This window comes from Coturnix japonica, chromosome 6, assembly GCF_001577835.2.
Source record: "Coturnix japonica isolate 7356 chromosome 6, Coturnix japonica 2.1, whole genome shotgun sequence".
NCBI lineage: Eukaryota > Metazoa > Chordata > Aves > Galliformes > Phasianidae > Coturnix > Coturnix japonica.
The window spans coordinates 20,058,259-20,077,423 of NC_029521.1; the positions used below are offsets into that span (position 1 = coordinate 20,058,259).

General features: G+C 42.0%; 1 protein-coding gene across 9 annotated transcripts in view; it reads right to left on the minus strand.

The window, feature by feature from the left end:
- The window catches only part of BTRC (beta-transducin repeat containing E3 ubiquitin protein ligase), a 106,227-nt gene that overhangs the window by 86,775 nt on the left and 287 nt on the right, over positions 1 to 19,165 (minus strand). For 5 of the 9 annotated variants that reach the window (XM_015867023.2, XM_032445547.1, XM_015867024.2 and 2 more), the window contains exon 2: positions 3,729 to 3,797. The exons of the other annotated variants lie outside the window; for them this stretch is intronic. In XM_015867023.2, the coding sequence (XP_015722509.1) occupies positions 3,729 to 3,797 (69 nt within the window). The remainder of the gene's footprint in view (positions 1 to 3,728; positions 3,798 to 19,165) is intronic. 9 annotated transcript variants of the gene reach the window in all.

Consider the following 19,165-nt stretch of genomic DNA (forward strand, 5'->3'; position numbering starts at 1 on the left):
TAACAATTTAAAATCATACTATGCCACAAGACTTGGGAGAAGATGAGACAGCCTGAGGTTCAGCAAACTCAAAAACCCAATTCTTGGAACAGGTTCTCTGCATGAGCTTGGCTAAAGAGCAACAGGGCACCTTAGCCCCGTGCTGCACAGTGGGGATAGACTGTTCCTCTACCTTTGCCTAATTCTTTAAAATCTCTGACAATTACTGTTATGTTATGCACATATCACACATACCTTTTTTCTCCTCAAAACGCCTGTCTTTGCGGCATTTGGCACTCTCAAAGTGCTATCAGAATGCCAAGCATTAATAAGGAACCGCAGAAAGCAAGTTTGTTTCTACTTCCCACCCAAGGGATTATCATCTGAATCGTAAACAGCACACGGACCCACTACAGCCAGAACACACATCTCTGAAGTTACAGAGGAGACACCAAAGGACAGAGCTGCTAAAAGAAAATATTTCCAGCCATTGTATGTTTTTAAACTGGAGAAGTGCAGTTCTAGTGCAATAATCCTGTTTTCACCCCAGACCCGGTTTTATACTCAGTTTTCCGGCTGACTTGACTGAAGCACAGACCTAATATCTCAGGTGCCCTGTTTGATTACAGCAGCATTTGCAGGTCCCAATCTAGCCAACGTAGCACCAAGAATTTCCAGCATAAAACACATCTACAGGTTTATAACTCGGCTCTAAAAATTCTACTCCAAAAGACAGTGGGAGGCAGAAAGTCTCAGATGAATGCATTATATTATATATCTTAGGTGACTTGTACTTGCTCACAACAGCATATGAGGGAAAGGATTCTCAATAACTCTGAATTACCATGTTTCACAAGCCACTTAAAATGATGCTTTAAAATTCCCTGTTTATGTAATCAAAATAATGTTTTGTAAGTGTTTCAGCTAATTAAGAGCCTAATTTGCCCAATTTCACACTTTGGCTTAAACCACAGAAGGCATCAATATAATATAGGAATTGGATTGTCACATCTTATTGATCGAGTCCCAGACAAAAATCCCCCCTCCCCTCAGAAGTCAATGGCAGCTTGTCTTCACAGGGTCAGCATCTCGGTGATGGGATGTTACGGGCTGCCAGCAGCACAGTGCTGCAGTGTGAAGACAGGATTAAACAAAGCTTGAGGCCGAACAAAATAACTGTAGGTGTTCACTTTCTTGTAAGGGATAAACTCGCAGCAAACTGCTGGAGTAAAAAGAGCTTTCCAGGTTACTTAAAACCCTTTCCTTAAAGCAAGGCACATTGCTGGCCGCTGGTACTGCGTTTCCTCTAGTCCACGTATGAACACAACACAGCTCTGCACTGCAGCACAGCAACATTAAATATAATAAACTGCTATTAAAGGGCAGAGGGTAACAACACCAGCGTGGGCGACCTGTGCTCAGGTAGTGTTCAACTATTATCTCCTATTTAAGCAGGCTGAGAATATGCAAATCCAGCCAGCACCGTTTTTAGATAAAATTGTCAGTTTTATGGATATTTATAGTACGTGTCCAGTCTTGCAGAACTCCATCTTCCTCCACCTCGTCTGTTAAACAAGCTGGTTTTAGCCCACATTAATACATTGTGTTACCGGATACTTCTCATATTCTGTATAAGCCAGGCAGCAGATCAATACTCAGCTATGCTGAGGAAAAAAGAAAATCATTATGTTAGAATCCTGTTAAAAACACAAACAGACACCAGAAGGGATAAGTCTGATGCACAGACATCATTCCACCTGCATGCATATGTAGACTACTGCTTTTAAATAAACCAAAAGTGCTTTTCTTTCCAAGACATGCTTTTAGGAATCTTACAGGTAGGGCCTTTGGATGCATCTCCTAAACCTAATCATTCTGACCTCAAAAACTCTAAGCTTATGAGAGCTCTTGCTTCTCATCAAAAATCACCACCCTTTGTACCAACTCCCTTACCCATATACTTCCTGCAGCACTGATATTAGAATAGTAGAGCTATTTCCAAGACACCATCTGCTCATGACACAAGCTCAGGTTTATAACTTTAGCTGGATCAAGGAGTAAGGATATTTAAGCCAAAGGCTTTAGAACCAATAACAGTAAATACAAAATCAAAAGGAAAGCAGCCACACAGGAAAGTAGAAGCAACGTGTAAGTTCTTTTATTATTTCAGACTGTCCAATGTGAAGATCTCTGAGCATTTTGTTTTGTTGTCTATTTTTCCCCCTGTGCATTTTTGCCTCTGAAAAATACTCATTTCCACCTGCATCAGAGCGCTGGTAACATAACAGAGTAAGAACAGATGCAGGCCTGTTTGCCTTTGAATTAAAAACCAGAGGAGCACACAATCCTTCCTCTATTGTTCTCCCAGCCTACCACATAAGAAGAACTGACGCCATGCCCCATAGGTCAACAAACTTGAGTTCTGAGAGACATTAATTGCAGAGCTGAGATCCCTCTGAGACCCTGTGCCTCCAGCTCAGCAAAGCTGAAATCAGGAAGGCATTGGCTGCAGTGTCCCAGTCGACCTTTGGCAGCGTGGGACTCCCAGGCAGTGGAAAGCTCCAAACCACACTTCACCTTTGTGGTACATCACTCAGCCAAAGCGATGGTTTGTAAATATAGAATTGGATTCAATGCCCAACTTTCTGTAAGTTTTCCAGCTCTTCTCAGCTTCCCAGAAGTCAACATGATGGCAGCAAGCAACTTGCACAAACAAGTTACCATTAGTACTTGGAGGAGAGAAGGCTGAAGAGAGCAGAAGCCATCCTGTTAGCACCTGCAATGAAACTCTTGTGCTTTAAAGCTTAATGCTGCTGTTGTTCCTAATCCTCTCCCACCCCACACAGGTGACTTGTCTCTTTGTTTCTGACAGGCTCCCAGCACCATAGATCCTTTCACTGCCACTTTTCATCATTTCCACAACTCCAGTTGCCACAACAACAGGATGCAGCTTCTCTGTGTTGTTTTCATATTTCCTGTTGTTGTTGCTATAACAACACAACCATTCCGGCTTTCCACAACACCAGCAACTTTAAGCAGCGTGTTCCAAAGGACGCCAGCTTCTCTTGTGAAGATCCACACACGATGGAGAGATTGATACAAGCAATTTGTAAATTAAGCTTCTTTTTTTCTCTTATTCTGAAGGGGGATTTTTCACTCACAGAAGTGAAAAAGCTGACAGCAATCGCTCGCGGCAGACTGCTGAGACATCTAAAGGCTGGCCTTTAATAACAGCAGAGCAATATAGCACTGGGCCGCTCCTGAGCGGGGAGTCCCCGCAGTGTCAGACTGTGTCAAACAGCACAATTGGTATGTGATGTGAGCCAGTGTCCGTGCCTGTTCCAGCCAGGCAGATCTGAATGGTACTAGATGCAATCCTCTCGTGTTTTAACCCATTGGCCTCCCTATTATTACCAGCATCACCGCCACGCAGCTTTGTGTTTGAAGGCCCATTTTAATTCTGTAATTTGAGCTGTTGCTGCAGATTTCTTTCCCATCTCTGACCCTTTTGCTTTCAGGTGACTGCTTTTTGAACTTTTATTTACAGGAGGTGCACATTCATGAGACCGGTGAGAAAATGTGATACAAACACAGCATGCACAAACACAAAACAGTGATGGCTATGAAGTATCAGCTAACATGGCACCGTAACTTCGTTATACCCTCATTTATGTACTTCACTAATGAGACAAGCACAGGTGTCCAACACAGTCCCTCACATGAGATGAATAACAATAATACAGTCCAACCTGCTTTAGCCACGCTTGGTATCCAGAAGATATAAGTTGGAATCCATCTTTTGGCATGTGTATTCTGGGCTAGGAGAGAATAGACATAAAGAGAGACCTCCTTTTACACTGGGACCTAGCTAACCTACATCTAAATTCTGGAGCATTTTAAGCAATGCAGATTTTTTAAAGCCACATATGACAGTTTGGTCCCCAGATTACCTCGTTTGCTGCCTCAGTTATCAGCTCCTTTAGGAACACTTTCCTAACAAATCCACCACTGTTTTATTTACATATTTATTTATTTTCAAAGCATTTCCACCATTTTACATTTCAGCTTAGTATATACAGGTATTTCCTTAGAATTCCCCCACAAATGCACCTGGATAAGCAAGACCTATTGTGGGTGTAGTACTAGCACCTAACAGACATCATTAATGCTTCTGCCACTATGCAACACCACATGGTATGGAAACAGCAGTCAGGCTATGAGAGTGTCCTTAGTGCCACTACCATCAACACAGCCAGACACAACAGTGGACAACATGGAAAGATTATGGAATAGCTCTGAAAGGTGCAGCCTCAGCATGGACTAACAGGAAACTACACCCACATGCTGTCTAAATTGTGATTCAAACCAATGGACAAACATAACCTCCTCCCCCCATTTATTGATTCTACACCTTATCAGGTTGAGGCCAAAGCAAGAAACCCAACTGCTCTGGAAGCACAAACCAAACAGCACAGTTTACAACTAGGAAACAAAAAAAAAAAAAACAAAACAAACAAGTTAAGCTTTCCCTGTCATAAGATTTGATGTTCAAAGATTCTCAGAACTCACCAATCTAAGCAGATTCAGCCCTCCCCCATCCCAAAAATGGGGGGGATGCTTAGAAATGAGAATCACATCACAACAGGATCAGGTATGACATGCTCAGACACCATGTCCCCCCCATCTTTCCTACTCTTGGCAATTATTTCACAATCCCTTAATTCAAGGTAGTACCCCCTCCAAACCAACAGATCCCTGCCCCCATCGCTCCTTCTGGAAGGCTGCAAACGTCTCTCATTTCCAGAACAGGTCTACTCAAGATGAGTTGAACTCCACCTGCCTTTGTGTTAGTACAATATTTAGTTTGTACAAACTGTGCCCACAAACACTGAAAATAAGAATTGTTAGAGAGGAAAAAAGTGTCACCACTTAATGATGAACATTCACAGCTATGGGCGGGAAGCTGCTCAGCCTGGGAATTCGAAATAAAAACATGAATTGGAACATACTAAAATCTTGCCTCCCAAGAGAAGTGCGGGTATAAATCTCAAAATACACTTTGATTTGCTTCTCCCCTGTCCAAATTTAAATTCTCCTAAATCTTTCAAAACAGTAGGAAGATTATGCCCTGGTGTCCCAGCCAGTAATCTGAGTTAAAGCTGAATTTCAATAACCTCCATTGAGCTGATAAATTAGAGTCAAGTACATCCTGGTTACGGCACTCACCTGCTGAGTTTGGACTTGAGATGCCTCACACATTAACAAAGTATGTTTTAGGGGACCTCTAACACAGCTAGAAGCATCACGCTCTAAGACCTAATCCTTAGTTCAGCACTGACTTCATGGGTGGTTAGTCTCTCTACCACTGTAAAATGAGGACAACACTTATTTAACCCACCTCACAGGTTTGCTGAGAGGAGCTGCTGACATTTCTACATGATTTGAAAATGGAAGAAACTATAATAAGTGTGACATATCTAGCAATATCCCTCCAGAAAGCCGTGCTTTACATCTGGCTTGCTCTGTAAATGTTGCACAGCGTGGTACCCCCTATCTAGAAAGGAACAAAGGGAGGAAAAAAAGGTCTTCATAAACAAGCAGAAATAAAAAGCCACTGGTTAAATCCCAGTGTCAGGAGTAAAGAGACCTGAATAGCAACCTGGGACCTGCTCAGGTTAACCCAACATATCTGGGAAAAACTACCTTACTTCTTCCTCCATTTCAGCCACCTAGCCTGGAAATTAGAGGATAACAGCAAAGCTTTCTCTTAGGACTGGCAGGCTGCTTAACGTCTGTAAAGCCCATCAGCCTGGAGTAGTTTGAGTAATTGATTTAAGAATGATTTAAACCATTTAATTTGAAGATCCCAGCCCTGTAAACATGCAAGTAAATTAACAAATCTTTTGCCATTAACAGGATTACTCCCATGCAGAAGTGCCTGCAACAACCAAGATAGCAACGTATTTATACAACTCTTACTAACACTGGTTCCTTCCAATGCCAGTGCCTGAGCAATAGCAATAGGAGTTATCAGGACTTTCAGCAGATTAGCGCTTACTGTAAACTCTATTTTTCAATGCCAGCCAGTTAAATACACAGGAGAAACTAAGGCCCAGCGCCATGCCTGCAAAACCCCCTCAGCATGCAGCATGTCTCCTTTATGTCTTATAAGCTTGTTCTCATTCAGAAAAGGAACTATACAGCATAGAAGCAATTGGCAGTGCAAGGTGTGTCACTGCTTGTATGCTGCTGCCTACTCCATTCAAGTGGAATACACACCCAAGTGAACCTCCATTCATAGCAAATGCAATTACTGATGGAGAAGCATAAGTTTACTATTAAAATCTCTGGAGGTGATTTATCAGCACTTAATTCACACTCCCCATTAGCCAAACTTCACTTTACAACCAGCCCCCAAATTCTGAACATCTGCAGCTCTCCTACAGGCACACTGTGTGCAACCCCAGGAACGTCTTCTTTGGCACACACGAATAAGTAGACTTGGCTAAAGCTTCCCAAATTGCCATACCCAGTGACAACAGACACACAACTGAATGACACAACAGAAACCCACACGTTATCTGTCAACACAAAAAAACCCAAACACCTGCCCCTCCCCCCTTCCTAGCCCCTACAAGATCTGGAATGCTGACAACTACCTCACCAGAAAATTGTGCTATTTTATCAGTCAGCTGTACAATCTTCCACAGTTACAATCCATTCAAGGCAGTTCTATCAACAACACAACTGCCCAGGAGGATCTATTCATTTTTGGATTTTCATGAGCACTCCCTGTTTATGCCCATGATTACAATATCAGTCAGAAGAATGCTTTTTTCTTAGCATCTGCTCCAGCATTTTGCACAACAAGAAGCTGGGCTGCTGGGCTCAGTTTGCTCTTTTTCAGTACTCACATCCCAAGGAAAGTGATCACAGGGGTAACTTAGAAAGCACTCTAACTGCTACTGCTCTGATCTTTTCTCCTTCAACACTTAACCGGCATTGTTCCTTTAGCCATCTACTCTTCTATTTTTAATCCATTTGATTTCTGCAGACCCCAGTAAGGCCTAGAACAACAGAATGATTTCTGAGAACAAGTCAGCAATTTAAAATTCAGTGGCGCCTCTTTCCTTCCCGACAAAGGCTGATTTCTAGAGGACATTTAATTACAGGCCTGGGTTCCTATTTTCTAGACCTAAACACAACCCCTGAAGGCTTACAATATTTGAGTCACAGCTGGAGCTTTGGTTACTATACAGTTTAAATATCAGCCTCTTTACTGTGCAATTTGTTTTGAAAATCAAATCAGATGCCGTGTCATAAACAAGTGCTAATTAAGTGCTGAGCGGAAATTGGGCTTTTTTGTGCAAGAAGGGTTCTTAAATATCTGCATCTTCACTTCCATGAGAAAGGATAAATATGTCAGTGTGATAATTATGAAGTGAAACCTATTCTGCTACTCGCAAGGCAGTGCTGCTGCTTCTCCATTTTATCTGCTCCCATGCAAGAAGATATAGAGGGAAAGATGAGACATGTATGAAATATACATATGTACTAAGGATTTTATTAATCTGATCGTATAACCCATAATGCTTCCCTTTCCCTCAGAGAGGACACTGACTCTGGGTTTCCATCACATCCCATTCAAACAGGCAAGCTAAACTCATCTCTCTCTGCCACCGCAAAGCAACCGTAAGGCTACTTAAATTTTCATTTCTTTTAAATTATGATCCACACGCAGGAATTTATTTGAAGATAACACAGCATTCATTAGAGATAACACCTTCTTTGATAAATACCAACTGAATCAGAGAAATAATGCATTGTAATACTCTGACGGTTGCCTCTGAGTACCAATATTCACAACTCTATTAACTAACGGGCTCTGGGCTACAAAGGCAGAATTAGATCTGTCAGTCACTGACACGGAGGGCATGGCCACTTGCACCAAGGATTGTCCAGTTGAGATGATTTTCATAGGAAAGAAAAACATCCCCTGTGGCACAGAACTTGTTAATGAGTTTGTATGCATTACAGCAATAAATTCCTACTGCATAACATACCATCTCACAGCCCAGCTAAACACCCCATTCCATTGTCGGTGCTTGAAATAAGGCACAGTTAGATCTGTGGACTCTAATTCAGTGGAAAAACTTGAAATCCTGTATGTGATTTTGTTATTAGGAAAGAATTCCACGAACTTTCTGATGCTGCTAAGATTTAAGTGTGCTGAATGAGTGGAGCACCATGAGTTGGTTGGTTGTCCGAGCTCAGTTTGCTATAGAAACTCCTTCCAAAGCAGGCAGCACTCTCAAGTAGTAAGCTCTGCCCAGAAGCTAAATGAATTCATTCCACATGGAGCACATACCTAACTCTTCACTGAACTGGTTTGGAATGCTTTGACCAGAATCTGGTCAAGTGTGTATTTACATTCCATGATAGATGCAAAGACATGAGCTGCGGCTACTGGGAAAGCTACCTGAGTTACACAGAACATCACACTACCTTCTTAAGGGCCCAGAGGAATACTAAGCTACAGCATTCTGAATCAGATGGAGATCTGCAAAGACACTTCATTAATCTTGGGACAAATACCAGCAAGCTCTGTGCACATGCTTCCTATCACAGCATAAAGACATCCTCTTCACGACCATGTGTAAAAGCATCCTCAATTTCACGACCACCCGACATTTCAAATCTGAAATCCAAGTTCTAGGTTCAGACCCTTCAAAGCTGCAAAATCAATGGCAAAGAGAAGCTACACATCTTACGTTACTGCCTCATCTTGTACCAAGTATCCAAAAAGAACAGTGGCATCCACAGCGTGCTATATACAAACCAGAAGGCAGCTTGTCTCAGTACCAAGAAAATTTAGACAATGCCATTTAAGGCTGTCTCTTGTCACTTCTTAAGTCCATACAAAAGCCAGAAAGTTCAGCTGGATACCAGCTTTTTTCACTAAGACTCAGAGCATGAGGAATAGAAAATTCTGTTCTTCAGTAAAAAATAAATAAAAATAATAAAGAAAATATAGGTGAACCATATTCACAAGAGTGGAAAACTACAAATCTCCATCAACAGCAAAAGAGCTTCTAGTGGCTAACTTTCACCTTCCTGACTTTCTGCTGAATTCCAGGTAACAGACCAAAAAAACCACATACATATGGCTGTTCTATCCCAGCCCATTCCCCTCACAAAGCACTGTGCTACAATTATGGTGTGGGGCCTATTCACTCACTGTAAGGAACCTGGAACCCAGAACTACCTTCTCCCACCATTTACAAGGATACATTCCACCTCCTCCCCTAATCTAATTGTCCTGTAGCAGGGGCAGCTCCCTGGCGGTTCTCAGCTACTCAAGATTGGCACAAAATCTAATACTCCTTTGCCTTGCTTGACCAGAGGAGATTTAAGAGAAAGAGTACTAGGGAAATATACCATCTTGGAGGAAGGATTATGGTGCAAGGATGGGGCAGGGACAACAGAAGTAAGGGAAGACACCCAACAGGCAGTTGGCAGCATTCTCATGCAGATAAGTACTTGCAATAAGACTAACCAGAATGAGCCTGAAACACTGCAGGACTGACTGACCAACCTTCAGAAAAATAAAAAGCAAACAGTACGTGCAGCCTCAAACTGAATTCTGATAAGTACCACCAAAATGAAGCGCTCACCATGGGAAGCCCCAGTAAATCTACTCCCAATTTAGAACAAATCAGAATTAGTGCTAGACTAACACAATCTTCTTCTTTAAGAAGATCACCAAAGTCCAGACAAATTAGACGTAGTTAAGCATTTGATAGATGACACGTAGGAAGTTACTAGTTAAAAATGGAGAGGATTAGGATTAATACCAGAGTTGTAAGGAGGATAAAAACCTAAAAAGGGAGAGGATCACGGGTTATTTTCCAAAGGGAGCCATCAGGCTGTACAGTTGGATCTTGGTTGAAATCCACTATTCATCTTAGAATTAATAATAAAATATTCTCATTAGCAGCTACAAACCAAGAATTACCAATGCCCTGAAAACAAACCTCTTTGGATACAGTATCTGGAAGTAACAGAGCTAACACAAAATGTATATAGATCAAAAAGTAATATTGTTTCCACGGTAAGCAGGTGACTAAAGAATTGACACCAGGAGAAAAGGCCCAAAGATACATTATTAACGACGGCTGACCAATAGGAAGAGGATTTGAAGAAGGCAAATCCCACTACAGAATGTATAACATGAAAAAATCCCAGCAGAGATGAATTAGTACTAACGCTTTTGTACAAGAGATCAGTAAAAACCTCTCCTGGAATACTATGCATAGTTCAGTCCACCCGTGTCCTGGTAGATCAACCACTTTCTGCAGCTGTTTGAAAAGGTCTGCTAAGATGATTAAACCTTATATGAAACATCCTACAAGGGAAAGAAAAGGGGGGAAAAATAAACTCACCAGATCCATCTCAGAGGGGATATGACTGCTCTCTACAAACATACCCAGAAGAACATGAAGGAGCAGGGAGAGCTGCTTAAACTCAAGAACAACACTGGCACAGGATCAGATGAGAATGAATTAGCCACAGATGAAGTTTAGCTAGGAAAAAATGAATGAGGATTCAAGCTAAAAGTACTATGGCTTGGAATAACCTTACAATACCATAGCAAAGAAAAGAGCACTCATGTAAGAACTACCTTGAGGAGGCTGCAAAAGGAACTACGGGGTGCACTGCCTGCCAGCACAGGGGATTTGAACACATGCTTCACAAGACTGCTCCAACCCTATATGGCACCTTCCCTTTTACTAATGAACTCTGTATTGTTTTGCCTCTGCCTAAGGTCTTACCTTTAAGGCCAGCAAGATAGAGCTACATAGGACTATCCTCTTGCCAGAAGAAAACTTTCAGGGTATTTTACTGTTTATTTTTAAAAAGCTGTTTAAGAACAAAACCAATGCACTAAACTGGAATCAACTCAGTCAAAAAAGAAATGAAATAAAGGGGAAAAGTTACCAAAAAAGAATGGAGAATGAAGATTTTCATTCTTTCACACCTAACCTATCACCTACAGAAACCCGCTTAGATCATATTTGAAGGTGTTAACACTGCCTAAATTCCTTCAGATAACTGCTGAGGTGGTTTCAAAATACATGTTCTAAAATGAGACTGATCCACCATTTCTTGAGACTACACCCACTTCTTATTGTTCTGCTTTGCCAGAGATGAATGACAGCTGGCTGCATTTCTCAATTCTTTTGAGACCTAGGCAGAATATAAGGAAGAAAAGCAGTGAGCACATCCAACAAAGCACCCCTCTGGAGAATCACCAGAATCTTCCTATCAGATGGAATTTGAAGGCCAACTATCCAAACGCTAAAAGCAACTCCCACATAAACACCACTCCATTCTGCACTGCTCTCACACACAAAAAAAAACTGTATGGGATGTGTGTGGAGAGGGAGCCAGACCCTTTTTCTCTAAAGCAACAATAGACTGTTTTGGCTGCTAAATGGGCAAGTCTGGAAGCTTCAAGATTTCCCTTTCCAGCCAAACCCTGCTTCATATCCAGCAAAGACCATCGCTGCCTTCCTCCTGAGTGTTTAATCCATTCTCCTATACATGAAATACCTTACAAACCGTGATAACTATTTCCTTAGATGCAAGCACCAAGAGACAGCACTCCTACAAAGAAACCACAAGAATTCACATACAGGCTCAAAGCCGGATGATGGAAGAAAGCCACACCAGAGTTCTGCACTGGCCGATAGCTCCCAGACTCCCTTTGTACAGCTTTCATCACCTCTGTCTTGCTGTAGGTGCTTCCAAAGAGGATGGGCCATCTGGGCTACAGCTAGAACCCCATTTAAGTTCATTCTGCATAAACAGGACTTACAGAGTTCAATCCAGCAAAACATGCCTCTGCAACCCCTCTCACCCCAGGATGAAGCAAACAAAACTAGCACTAAGGCTCTTTGCTTTTGCTAGCCAGACCAGTTACTGCAGGAGGAGCCCCTGCTCACAGCCTGTGAACACTTCTGCCCATCCCTCAGGAATGCTGAAAGATCCCTCACTGAGCTTTTCCCTTCTTCCCCATTCTCTCTTTCCTGCTGCTCCCATCAGCATGATGCACAGACCCTGCTTCAGCACCGGGGCAATGGGGGAAATTGGATCAGATGTTTTCAATTCTTAGAACAGAGCAAGTCTAAAAGCAGCCAATTGGTTTGTTTCTGAGCAAAATCGCCACTGAAGAGTGGAATCATTTTAAATGAGAAGTCTTTGACATATCTGCCTCTACCTTCTGCCAACACAACACACAAACTGGGCTACGCACATACAGCTGCAAGTAGGCCAAGCGCCCATTGCTTAATGGAACTCACAGATGAAGAAAAAAATGAATTTTAATGCAGTTTTTAGAGATACTTGTCATTGTTTCAGCATTGCCATTTAGTGAATGGGGCCGATTTCTCTCTCAGTAGGGGATGGTATTTTAATGATGTAACAGTGTACTTCCCAGAAGAAAGACAAGCCTCATGAGGCAGATTAAAACAAAGAATATTCAGATCCCATTAAAAACAGACAGTTTCAAGCCATTTTTAAAATTAATTTTGTTTAATGATAAAATGTGTTATCTTAACAGGTGGTTAACCAATTGTAAAATTAACCAAACCACGGTCAGAAGCACAAGGCGAGCTATTAGAACAACTGGATTCCTCCGATGCTGCCTGCTCTATCAGGGTACCACATGAACCCACACGAATTCCTCCAATTCACAACCCCAGGCACATTTCTGAGCTTCAGTTTCCTCCTCTGCAAAGCACGAGTAGTATTTGGTCAACACCAAGAACACAAATAAGGAGCCATTAGAAAGCAGTGTTGTTTAATAACAGGTTACATCTAATGTAAATCTCAACGTGTTTATTTCCAATAGTTCCTGTTGAACCAGGAAGTTTTCTCAACACTTATCAGTGCTCATCAAGAAAATGGCTTGATGTTCAATGGCCTATTAGTTGTATTTTGAGCATTTACTCTTCTGCTGCAGCCACTGGACACCACTATGCTACAACTCACTCCCTGTTGCCACAGCTGAGCATCTCCTCAATTGTGAGAAGGAGGAAATGAAGAGAGCTGAAGAAAGCACAAAGCATTGAGAACCTGATGTAGTTTGCCACCAAGAATGGCTAAACATTAACCAAGTGTCAGAAATACTTGGAGGTTGAAGACAACACAAAGTAAGCAGAAAAGTGAGAAAACTCCTTACATGTGCAAATTGCTTATGCCACTTGCATTGCTGAATATAGCATGAAAATCTGTGTACAATAGAAGCAATTTGCTCAGCTCACTGGTTACACATGTGGTCATCTGTACCTTAAACCTCACTGTAGCAGTCACTCAAAACGGATACAACAATCAATGCATTTATGCAGACTAAAAAAATCAGTGGAATCCCTTCACTCAACTCTTAATGAAATTTCATAATTTCAGGTATAAATGACTTTCCTTGTAATAGAAAACAAGCACTTTTCATTAACAAGTTTTATGGTGCAAACAAACCCCAGCAGAGAGAAAGCCAAAGGAAACAAAGCAGGGGAGGAACACATTCACTTGACAAAAACAAGCAGATAGCATTCATAGTTCAGCAAATGCTGCTTGGTCCACACAGAAATGTTTTCATTGCAAGAAGTGAATTTTAAATCAGATCAGAGCATGAAGTTGCGGATCACCCCTTCCCTTGGCTCAGACCCTCAAACTGAAAATAAACAGGAAAAGAATGGTGGCTTTACCTTTTCATCTCACTTGCTGCCTGGAGATCAGAGCTTGGCTGGACACTGCAAATACTCCAAAGATCAGCTGTTGTTGTGTGTGTTTCTTTGTTGTTGTTTTTCCCCTCTCTCTCACTAAATATCACCCATTGAAGAGGCCCCCTCCAAACACCACCCATTTCCCAACTGTAGCAATTGGACAGATTAATATGATGGAAAAAAGTGTTTCACCAGAGGTGTAACGACAGAAGGATCAGAGTGACAGAAAGGTGCTATAAAGGAAGGAAAGAAGGTTGTCCACCTGTATCAGAAGATTCCAGGTTCACAGGGGAAAGTTACACCAAGGAGGGAACTCCAGGAAAAGATCCTTCCCCAGCAGCAGTCAGCCCTTAAATGGGGTCTAAGAGAGATGCAGCTGGGCTCCACCCATTCCAGTCACACAGCTGAATTGCCTTCACCTGTGCTCCTAGCACTGACCAGGTCCTTTCCCCCGGTGCTCAATCAATGGTTCAGGCTGGGACTCAACAGTTCCCATACAGAAACTTATCCCTAGAGACAATCCAGAACTACAGAATCATCATTTTCTTCCTCTCAAACCTCCATTGCCTCTTTCCATCACTGTAGAACACTGAGGTCACTGCACATACCTTGTATCTCAGTTGGGAAACGCTTTGCCCACCCAAACTCTGTGCTTAGAATGTTCAGCTCCATCTTCCTAACGAGAATGATAATTTAGTACCAAATACTCACAAGGAATTATAGCTCTGCTGACTGGCAAATAATTTGCCAAGGCAGATTAGTTTAGCTGCATAAAATAAATATCCACCTGCACATAGTAGCACTAATCAGGGCGTGAAATTAAACTTTTTATTCAGTGGGAAATAACTGCTGCAAGGCGGCGATTTAGGGTAGGAAGCAAATATTAAGGTCAGCCTATTCTCTCTGATGTTTATAGTACATATAATAGTACAAAGAGCACGGTGCAACAAATTCTGCTTTTTAAGTCCATGAAACTAAATACTTCAGCACTGTGATAGCAAATGTGCTATTTGCTTTTCTAATTGAATACATTTAATGAAGCAAAGTGGCTGAAATGAAACATGACCAGGGAACCAAGGGCGAAGTTCCCAAAGCACCAACAGGGTGCGCTTAGAGCAGAAGAACCTGCAGCTCCACAAATCTGGGGCAGAAGGAAAGAAATCAATGTCTTTATAAGCACCAGTTCCTATAAATCCTCCAGCTGAGAGAGCGTTACTTGAGTTCTATAGGAGAAAATAACTAAAAGTATGTTTAAAATTCAAGGAGGCTTTGCAACCCCACACTTAGGAAGTAACTGGCGTCCCAGCTGTTCTACAAAATTGCTCTTGTTGCTGTCATGCTACTCTTGATTTGGATACCCAAGATTCTGCAACAAAGTTACCACAACATAAATATGTCAGTAGGAAGATGGGAAAGGTTTTAAAGCGGAGTTTTAAATAACAGCTAACAAATCCCAGCTCTTCAAATCTGAGCACTGCTGATGCCATAAGCCATACAAGTTCTGTGCAAATGGAGCCTCTCTGATGTATTTGTTTTTGTCTACCTGTTCTGCATGTGTGTGAATATACATATAGAGAGGGGAGGAAAAGGGATTCCAAGGGTTGGTACCTTTCCACCTCCAACTGCACTGACCACATGACCTGCCAGAAGCTCCTAGAAGGATGTAATACCAAAATAAAGGAAGAAAAAAAAGAACAAATTCATCTTAAAAGACACCAGTTTGTGCCCTTCTATGAAATAAGAAGGCAATCGAGACCTTCTAGAATCACGTTGCCCAGAAAGAAAACACTAATGAGAGTTAAATGGAAAAAGAAATTCATGAAGAACACTGGTATCAACATCCTCCTGTTCACAAGCCAGGAAATTAAATGAAGTACTGCAAATTGGTTCACCCAGAGAAACTGAGAAAGTGAAACTGCATTAAATACCAAGTTATTGCTTGCCAAACTATCCCAGATAGGATCCCACACTGGTCAGGTGCAGCTCCAAGCACTCCTAATTAAACACAACTGGAGTTGTCACGAGTCCATTCGTGCAAACAGATGTTACTTCATAGAGCCTTGATATTTTTCTTAAATACCTTTCAAAATGAGGAACAAAAAATATGAACTCTTATAAAAAGGGCTTTATTGTATTTTTATAGCATATTACATACCTTGTAACAATCATTCCGTTAAGTGTGAATGTCAGTTTTATTTTCTGTCCCTTTTTTCCTGGCTATTTACAAGCTTTGTAAGAATCGTTCCTTAATTAAGTCTAAACATAGTTTTATATAAATGGATTCCTGGAATTAAAAACGTTCAGACTTAAGAAATGATTGTTACAGAGACTGTAACAGGCCGTAAAAAAGAATGCCACTTTAAACAAAGATTTCTCATTTTAATTAAAAAGATAATCATCAGAACATTCGTACACTTAACAGAACCATTTGAAGCTACTTTGAAAAAATATCTCCTATTCTATGCAGGCATATGTAGTTTACTTTATATGACATTTAATCAAAGTCTCAGTTGAGCCTATTGCACTCATGCTTTAAATACTGTATCTACAGTTGTAAACGCTTCATTCAACTGTGGAAGTTCCTTATTCCGGATACTTCTGTAAACGGTTATGACAACAGAAATCCCATATTATTGAGGGAATAAAACCAGAGCTCTGTAAGACATGTTTTCGTCAATGATGGTAGCTTTTTTAAGCTAACAGGCATCCCTGTCTCTCCTTCTTTTAGCATGTGCATCAGTCTCTTAGAACTGCAATGAAATAAACTAAGGTTCCACTCCAACGAAACCCTTGGTGCAGCTGTAGAACACTGGGCTATGTAATTTACAACTGTCTTTTATATCTATGTGCTAGTTTCACTCAAAAGAAGCTTTGAAAGACAAAATGTAGAACGTGTGATAGAAAACAGCCCTTCGCCAGCAGATACAGCCCTCCCTGTGAGCAGCTGCCCAGTATTGCATAGTGCTTATCCACCACAGCTGAATATCAGGAATAAATTAGGCCTTCTTGAAACAGAGAGGTAAACTGAGTATGTGAATGAAGTTAAATACATTACTTAAAGCTGAAAGTATCAGAAGACGTGTATGGTGGCTGAACACACACTGGTAGCAGATATTACCTGAATGCAGCACTGTTTTATCAGTGAGTAATGGAGACACTAGTGGCCAGGGAGAATAATGAGATTTTAGGCTCATTGAAAAGTTACACACACACACCAGCATCCAGAACCTTGTCTGGATTTACCTTGAAGGTAATGAATATAGACACATTAAAAAATAAATAGCCCCTTTTAAGGCAAGATAATGTCATTTATAAGGTTAGCACTGGACAAAGATTCCATGTGACGTTTTTCTCTGAGTGTCAGACATGAAATCAGCAGGTCTGACTTGCCTGATACCTTGTGACTCAGGAGCACTGCGCAAAGTCACTGCCAAAAATGAGGCACTCGCATGAAGTGGAAAATGTATTATTTTCTAGAGGAGCCCCAAAATAACACCACCTACAGGGCTGCTCTTCAACACAAAATGAAACCCAGCACAAATTCACATCAGAAACAGCACCACCAAAAAAGCTGGAGAGATAATAGATCACACACCTACAGATGTTTGAATATTCATCTGTGGTGAGATACATCAGCTCTGGGGAGGTCTCAGGGAAAAGTCTCTAATTAACAGCAAAGCCCACCTCAACCCAAAGCAGAGCTCTTCAGGGAAGGGAGCAGCACACAAAGTGCATCACACACTCGATGAACAGGGTAATATGCTGTGAATGATTCAGCATTAGCTGAGGATCCACTACCTCCATGCAGTAGGTAGCACTGCCACTGCTGCAGTACCTAAGCACTTCCTGAGTGCTGTCAGACTGAAATAACAGGAGACTTCCCAGCAGCATTGAGCTGCCAATTACAACAGGACCTCATTTATTGGAACAACCTACCTGCATACACCTCCACCGACAGCAAATGGAGAACAGGGAAAGCCCACACCAAGTCTGACAAAAACTCTTCATCAACATAATTAAAATGAGAGATGTACTACACAGATTAATGTCGAAGCAAAAGCCTGAGATGTGGTATAAATATATAAATATAAACAAAAGCTTTTATCACTCTCAACCCATACAAATACACGTACACCTCAAAAGTTCAAGGGGATCAGAGGGAAGCTCCCTCTTTCACTGCAATTTTGCATGTACTTTGCTTTCAAGAGGCACTTTAATAAAACATTAAGGAACTTGGTTTAGCTTTTAGCTCTCAGCAAAGCCTGATCCTCAATAATTCTTCCCTTTATCTGGAGCCCTTACCAGATGCAGCTCTCCTAAGAGCAGCTCTCTCTCATGCTCAGGTCTCTCCTCAGCATCAGGGAGTTTTATTGTTCGGGTGGCACACTGCCAGCTGTGAGATGGGCAGGGATTCCCTCAGGTCCCAGGCCCAACCTTATGGAAGATCTCAAATGCCAGGAACTAAGCTATTCACTGGGAACTGAAGCACAGAATGACAAATGCAACACATGAGATGTCAGGGCAGCACACAGGAACACTTGAAGATATGGAAGCCACAATGTAGGTTAAGGCTGCCATCACCCAGCTTGGCCCAACATGAGCACAGCAGGCTCAGGGACACTCCTCTGGCCAACTGCACACCCAAGAAGGTGGTTCATTATTACTAATTGCTACCTTTCCTTTTAAGGTACCCATAGCATTTTCTCACTTCACTGAGCAGAGACCCTATAAATCTGCCAGACTACAGGGCTAGCAGCAAAAAGGTCACCAAACCACAAGAGAAACAAGTTCTACGGGATTAAAAAAGCAGAATTCAAACAAATGTTGCAAAGCTCAATTAAAAAGAAAACATTTGCAAGCAGCACTTCCTCGATTTCACTTGGGCATAAGTTTAATAGAATCGCTTCCTTCTGATGAGCTCAGATTCAGGTCTGTAGGACTGTAAGGCCAACACTAAGTCAACTTTCACCAGGTGCTGCCAAGTACTTCGATGGCTTCCATAGGGAAAGGCCAGTTTTGGGCACACAAAACTGACATTGCATTCAGATGGTACCGGAGTGTACCATATCAACAACTGAAGTCAAAAAAGAATTAAGTTCAAGTGTGTAAAGCCTCACATGTAGGTAAAGGTGCAGAGCATCTGGGCTGCAATCACCCCCAGAGCTGCCTGCCATGCCAAAGAGCGGCCCAGCAGCCCAGGCCGCGCATCCACCATCACTGCAACGCAGCAGAAGGTGAGAGCGGAGTGTCAGCGCGCACAGCTCCGAGCACAGGGCGGAAAGGAACACGGCACACAGCTGCCGGGGGCCGGGGCTCAGCACAGCACAGCCTCAAGTACACGAACGAAGGCAATAACACGACAACCCCACGCGTTCCATCCCCCCCCGCAGCCCCCCGCCCCG